Source organism: Octopus bimaculoides, chromosome 2 (assembly GCF_001194135.2).
Source record: "Octopus bimaculoides isolate UCB-OBI-ISO-001 chromosome 2, ASM119413v2, whole genome shotgun sequence".
Classification (NCBI taxonomy): domain Eukaryota; kingdom Metazoa; phylum Mollusca; class Cephalopoda; order Octopoda; family Octopodidae; genus Octopus; species Octopus bimaculoides.
In genome coordinates this window covers 137,522,659-137,529,749 of record NC_068982.1, presented here as the reverse complement: position 1 = coordinate 137,529,749, position 7,091 = coordinate 137,522,659, and the positions used below count along the sequence as shown (strand labels likewise).

Sequence of the window (7,091 nt, the reverse complement as noted above, 5' to 3'; positions counted from 1 at the left end):
TATATATATATATATATATATATATATATCGTTTCCAGCTTCACCTTACTGGCACTTGTGCTGGTGGCATGTGAACAAATCATTGGACTGACACCTGTGCAGGTGGCACGTAAAAAACACCATTTCAGCATAGCTGTTGCCACTACTGCTGGACTGGCCCTCGTGCCAGTGGCATGTAAAAAGCACCCACTACATTCTCTGAGTGGTTGCTGTTAGGAAGGGCATCCAGCTGTAGAAACACTGCTGGATCAGATTGGAGTCTGGTGTAGCCACCTGGTTCGCCAGTCCCCAGCCAAATCGTCCAACCCATGCTAGCATGGAAAGCGGACGTTTAAACGACGATGATGATATATATCTTTTATCTCATAATATCTTTTACTTGTGTCAGTCATTAGACTTTGGCCATGCTGGGGCACCACCTTGAAGAATTTTAGTCGTATGATTCCTGTTCACCCTCTCTCTCTCTGGCCAGGTAATCACGTACCTCCTCTACAGCAAGGCACCTGTTTCTGCGTCACTGTCTCACTATAATCTTTCATCATCTGATGCAAGACCACTTCCTCCAATGTCTCCTCCCTTCTCAAAGAATCTTTGTCTTGCCAATTACTTGGTGACCCTGCCAGCATTGATGCCACGTAAAAAGCATCCAGTCCACATTGTAAAGTGGTTGGCATTTGGAAAGGCATCCAAAACTGACCTCACCTGTGCTTATGCCATGTAAAAAGCACTCAGTCCACTCTGCTGGGTGGTTGGTGTTAAAAAGGGCATTCAGTCATAAAAGCCCTGTCAAAACAGACACAGAAGTCTGGGGCAAGCTTCTGCCTGGTTAGCTCTTGTCGAGCTGTCTTACCCATGCCAGCATAGAAGGTGGCTGTTAAATAAGATGATGATGAATCAACCCAAGTGTTTATTGTTTTTTTAAGTCTGGTACATATTCTATCAGTTTTTTTTTTGCCAAACTGCTAAGTTATGAGGATGTAAACACACCAACTCTGGTTGTCAAGTGGTGGGGTCAGGACAAACAAAGACACACACACACATACTTAGATATATAAAATTATATACAATGGGCTTCTTTCAGTTTCCATCTACCAAGTCCACCCACAAGGCTTTGATTGGTCTGAGGCTGTAGTAAAAGACACTTGCCCAGGGTGCTACACAGTGGGACTGAACCTGGAACCATGTGATTGGAAAGCAAACTGTTACGGCACAGTCATATATATATATATATATATATATATATATATTTGTGAATGAGGACAACAAACTCCACAAATACATATCTGCTAAATCGGAAATCTAAAATGGATCCATAACTTCCATCTCAGTTATGTGCTTGGATCCCTGATAATCCATTACAGCACTTACCCATTGTACCTATTCATTTAGATCACCAGTGAACTAAACCCCCATATTCTGTATATATTATTTATGTATATATATAGATAGATGTGTGTGTGTGTGTGTGTATGTTGTTGATATATTTGCTTTGCAATCATATGGCTCTTTTTGGTCGAAACCTTAAAGGTTTGATCCCCCCATGTTTTGTGCATTGTCAGAACCTTGTCTTTTTTAAAATGGCGGTGCCCCAGCATGGCTGCAGCCTCAAGGCTGAAACATAAAAGAATAAAAGAATTGTAGAAGTATAACCAATGTATTGCACATCAATTTTAACAATAAAATCTTATATGGACCCTCAAGGGTCACATGGACCCTGGTTAAGAACCACTGAGCTAAAATATGTATGGAGGTCAGGAACAAGTGCCTTGTTGTACATGACTACTCCAGATGGTGGGACATAGAATCGTAGTAGATGACAGGGGTAGCATTGAAAAAAGTATTAGTAAAAGAAAAGAAGCAATAGTTCTTTTCACTTTCTCTCTCTCTCTGTTTATTTTCTCTTGTTCCTTTCTGCTGAAGAGCGTAGGCTTGAAACATAAAAGACTTAATTTTTCCAGAGCGTCAAACTAATACACCTGCTTGTTGTTCCTACACCTGTCTTCGTCTTTTGCTTTTTGTTTTATGAATTTTAACAACAGTTAAAAATGTTTGAGAAGCACTGTTTTAAATTAACTTAATTTATGACGATTTTTTTTCTTTTATATTTAACAATTTTTTTTTCCTCTATATTTAACAATTTTTTTTTTCTTTTCTTTTTCCAGATTACGTGAACTTTTCTATAAAGATGATAGTAAAACTCTTCGCCGAATGATATCTGCTAAAGAGATTGCCGAAGATGAACTGAAGGTGAACTTAATTCTGTCTTGTAAAATTGGATCCATCAATTGTGCTGCAACAATTTTAGAGGCTGGAATATCATGCAATATGTTAGATTCTGAAGGGTTTACACCTTTGGCAACAGCCTCCAAATATGGACAAAACCCTATCCTTGATCTCATCATTCGCTGGGATTGTACAATTGATCTCAGTGTTGGCCCTTTACAGAACACAGCTCTTCACTTCAGTGCCAGTGAGGGACATTTAGAATGTTGTCAGTCTTTGTTAGAGTCTGGATCTGAAGCCAATGCTGAGAATGCTGAAGACAATACGCCATTGATTTTAGCAGCAACAAATGGTCATGATCATATTGTGAAACTTTTGCTCAAATGGAATGCATCTGTACGTCGAGGAGGATCTCACGAAGCAAGTGCTCTACACATGGCTGCCAGTAATGGCCATATTAATTGTTGCCAGACCTTACTGACTGCTAAAGCTGATGTTGAGAGTGAGGATAACTTTGGTAATACTCCATTGATGTGTGCTGCAGAAAAAGGGCATTATCAGGTTTTAGCAATGCTGCTGAATCGAAGTTGTGATGTGAATCATATGAGCCACAGTGCAGTTACTGCACTTCACTTGACCACACAACATGGTGACTATGAATGCACCTGTTTGCTGCTCGAGCATGGCGCTGAGATTGATGCACAAGACATTCGTCGTTTCACTCCACTGATGATGGCTTCACTTAATGGTCATGATAAAATCGTTGAACTATTGGTGCAGCATAGATGCAATATCAACATGGTTGCTTATAACAAACGCACAGCACTGCATTTGGCTTCTGAACGAGGAAAACTGGGATGCTGCAAATTATTGTTTGAAGCTGGATCCTCCATTAACGCACAAGATGTTCTTGGCTGCACTCCACTTCATGTAGCGGCTAGCAAAGGGCATATGGATGTATTGAAATTCCTCATATCTAATGGTGCTGATATTTATGAAAGAACTTCCAATGGGGACATGCTTCTGCACTTTGCTGCTGCTGGTGGCAACACAGAAATCTGTAAGTTTCTCATTGAACGCAACTTTGATATTGATGCACAGAACTATGATGGGATTACGCCACTTGTGAATGCTGTAAAACATCAACAGATTTCAACATCAAAACTTTTGCTAGACTATGGTTGTAAGGTGAATCATCGAGGCTTGCATGGAATGACAGCACTTAACGAAGCAGTTTTCTATAACAACTTCCCACTTGTAGTATTACTTCTGCAGTATGGCGCTGACCCAGATATCGAAGATGCTGTGGGGACCTTACCACTTTGGTTTGCTATTGATAATTTAAACCTTGACATGGCCAAAGTATTGCTGCTTGCCAATGCTCGATCGAATCAGGTTTCCACTTTCTTGGAGTCCTGTGGACCTTGCAGTCCTCTGGAACATGTACTTCATCAACAAAAAGAGACATTGATTATCTGGCTTGCAAAAGCTTATGGGTCAAAAGCTCTGAACGCATTTCGAAGTCATTTACACATTCTACGTAAAATGCCATCTGTGAACAAAAGTACTATAGAAATGGTACAGACTCTTTCTTGTAATACCAGGCCATTAATGGAACACTGTAGGCAGTGCATCCGCACTACTTTTGGTAAGGGTGGGAAAGTTTCTAATGACATACAAGCCTTGGAAATTCCATTAAAAATCAAGAACTATTTATTATTTAGTGATTTCGATGGTTGGCAATCAGAAGTTAAGGAAATAATATAAATATTATTTTTTTTCGTTAGCACTACTCTCAAAAGCTGTTTTAAATTGACTATTCTTGCCAAAAGAAAAAAAAAACAACATATTTTATAGGATTTCAGAGATAATCCGAACATTTTGATATAATTCACTTTAAAGGGATTAAAGTTGAACAGAAACAGGATGAGAGGAATGAAGAGAAAGAAACTTTCAACTCCTGAGAATCATTTAAAGTTTAATTGTTGCTAATGCCTTTACCATTAGTAGATTCTTCAGACATCTAGCTGTTTGGGAATTAAAGCTTAGCTTTCACTTTCATTTTTTTTTTTTTGTCAGTATTGCTAATGAAAAGTGGTGAGTACCACAAGGTAAGCTCCCAACAAGTCAAGTCAGTGACTTAGTTTTGATTCCTAGTTGAAGTTATTTCAATGCACTTATGCTTCTAATGTCTTCTAGAAAGGCATAAATGTCTCAACGCTACATTTCTCTGCCCTTATGAAGTTGAGGTCTCCTGTTTACATCAGACATCACTGTTAGTAACACATACATATGTGACATTCATCATTGAATGAGAGGTTAGCTTTCGGTAAGTCAGGCCCATGACATGATTTCAGTTTCCCAGTTAAATGCCATTAATGCCCTTCGGAAAACCATGAACGTCACAACTTCTCTATTTACTTTGTGTCTAGTTAAAAGAAATCAAAATTGGTAACTAAAGATATCCTGTGGTTTTACAGAGTTAACGGATAACGAAATACTTAAACTACAGATGTTCTTCCTGAGACAAGATCTGCTTTCTACAATCTTAAAGCTTACTTTTAAAGCTACATCCCATCTTGTATATAAGTATATAGACACATACATACACACACACACATATATATTATATATATATAAGAATAAATTCTATATTCTGATATTGTCACTAAATTGTATTTTAGTTGTTATTTTAATGCATTTGTGATTTACTGAAATCCAATGAAAGTTGAAACCCAAGTACAAAGATTTTAATTTTTTTTTCTCACTATCAGGTATGGTTAAAAAATCGTTTGGTTTCTCAACCATGTAGCTTTGGGTTCAGTACCACCCTGTAGCACTTTTGGAAAGTATTGTCTTCTATAACTCATGACCAACCAATGCTTAATGAGGGAATTAGATGGAAACTGAAAGAAGCTTGTGGATTGTCTCAGACTGACTGAAATTATGATTTCATGTCCCAGTGGTAGAACCTTATTGTCAGATGGCCATGAGTTCCAATACATTTATAAGTTTAAAAGAAAATTGACAATGTCACTTCATGGAAGTCTATGTTTGGGTCTCCATGTCTTGGAACTGTGCACTAATTGTAAACGAATGTCACTGTCACACAAGTGGTGTTGTTTGTTTGCACTCTTTTAAAACATATCCAGCCATTGTTCTTTTTGTATTAAAAGACTTGGGAACATATTACCTTGTCTGGAAACAGGTGAGTGTTGGTTACAAGAAAAACGTCCAGTCATTGAAAATATGCCTCAACAAAGTTTGTCTAACCTATACAAGCACTGAAAAACAGAACGGTGATTGATTATAATTATGATGTAGCATATGTCAATTTTGTGAAACCCATCAAAGTTACTTATGCATTATGTTGAGTCCAGTACTAAATTAAAGAAAAATGTCTTATGGAGCTACTGTTGTCTATGGCAGTGAAGTATTCCTATCATATGGTACCTGCATACAAAGAAATAGGGGTCATCTAAGCTTGTGTGAATTTCCAAGCCTTCAGCCAGTGTCTTAACAGGTCAGCTGCAACCACTGTTTTTGGATAGCCAACTGACATTTCCCCAGAAAGATTATGTCCTGTATGAGGTTTGCATTACATCCAGCAGATGTCTCATTTCTTTAACACTTGCTGTTTAACCTAGTTAGCCCTGATCAAGCAGATGTGATCAAAAAGGTCTCCAGCTTTGACTATCCCATCTTTTATTCTGGATCCTGTGCCCAGCGTCGCCTTTCTGGCACTTGTGCCCGTGGCATGTGTAAGGACTTTCGAGCGAGATCGTTGCCAGTGCCCCTGGACTGGCTCTTGTGCGGGTGGCACATAAAATACACCATTTTGAGCGTGGCCGTTGCCAGTACCGCCTGACTGGCCTTCGTGCCGGTGGCACGTAAAAGCACCCACTACACTCTCGGAGTGGTTGGCATTAGGAAGGGCATCCAGCTGTAGAAACTCTGCCAAAATCAGATTGGAGCCTGGTGTAGCCATCTGGTTTCACCAGTCCTCAGTCAAATCGTCCAACCCATGCTAGCATGGAAAGCGGACGTTAAACGATGATGATATAATTTCCAATGTGTTCTTTGGAGAAAAAAACTGGGAGTAGATATAATTTTACTGTTGTTTTTTGCAGATCATGCAACCACTTAGTGACTTCGTTGGTTAATTTATTGGAAAGATCAATTGTACACGAAGAGTGAAACAGACTACTGCCTGCTCCAATCTCATGTTATATAACATACATACACACACACACACACATGGCTGCAGATTGACTGAAGCAAATAAGATATGCACACACACAATTCATCCAGATACAATGACAACTGTACAAACACAGGATTCAAATAACACAGCTGCCTATAATAATAGAAGCTACCTGTGACAGCATAACATTAAAACGATCCAAGTAGCAAGTTTTTAAAAACTAATTGTAAATTTATTGCAGTATACCTTTTAGCCGAAACTGAATGGTTAATTGGATGTGCTAGGAAAATGTTAACGAATGCCTATACAATTTATGTGCATAGAAATAGGATCATCATCATTATCATTTAACGTCTGCCTTCCATGCTAGCATGGGTTGGACGATTTGACTGAGGACTGGCGAACCAGATGACTACACCAGGTTTCAATCTGATTTGGTAGAGTTTCTACAGCTGGATGCCCTTCCTAACGCCAACCACTCTGAGAGTGTAGTGAATGCTTCTACGTGCCACCGGCACGAAGACCAGTCAGGCGGTACTGGCAACGGCCACGCTCAAAATGGTGTTTTTTACGTGCCACCTGCACAGGAGCCAGTCCAGCGGCACTGGCAACGATCTCGCTCGAATGTTTTTTCACGTGCCACCATCACAAGTGCCAGTAAGGC

General features: G+C 39.3%; 1 protein-coding gene across 1 annotated transcript in view; it reads left to right on the top strand.

Annotated features, from left to right (window-relative positions):
* Positions 1 to 4,896, top strand: part of LOC106869423 (ankyrin-1) — a 68,085-nt gene extending 63,189 nt beyond the window's left edge. The window contains exon 2 of the mRNA XM_014915158.2: positions 2,163 to 4,896. Coding sequence (XP_014770644.1) covers positions 2,163 to 3,990 — 1,828 coding nt within the window. The 3' untranslated portion in view covers positions 3,991 to 4,896. The remainder of the gene's footprint in view (positions 1 to 2,162) is intronic.
* Positions 4,897 to 7,091: the final 2,195 nt, after the last annotated feature.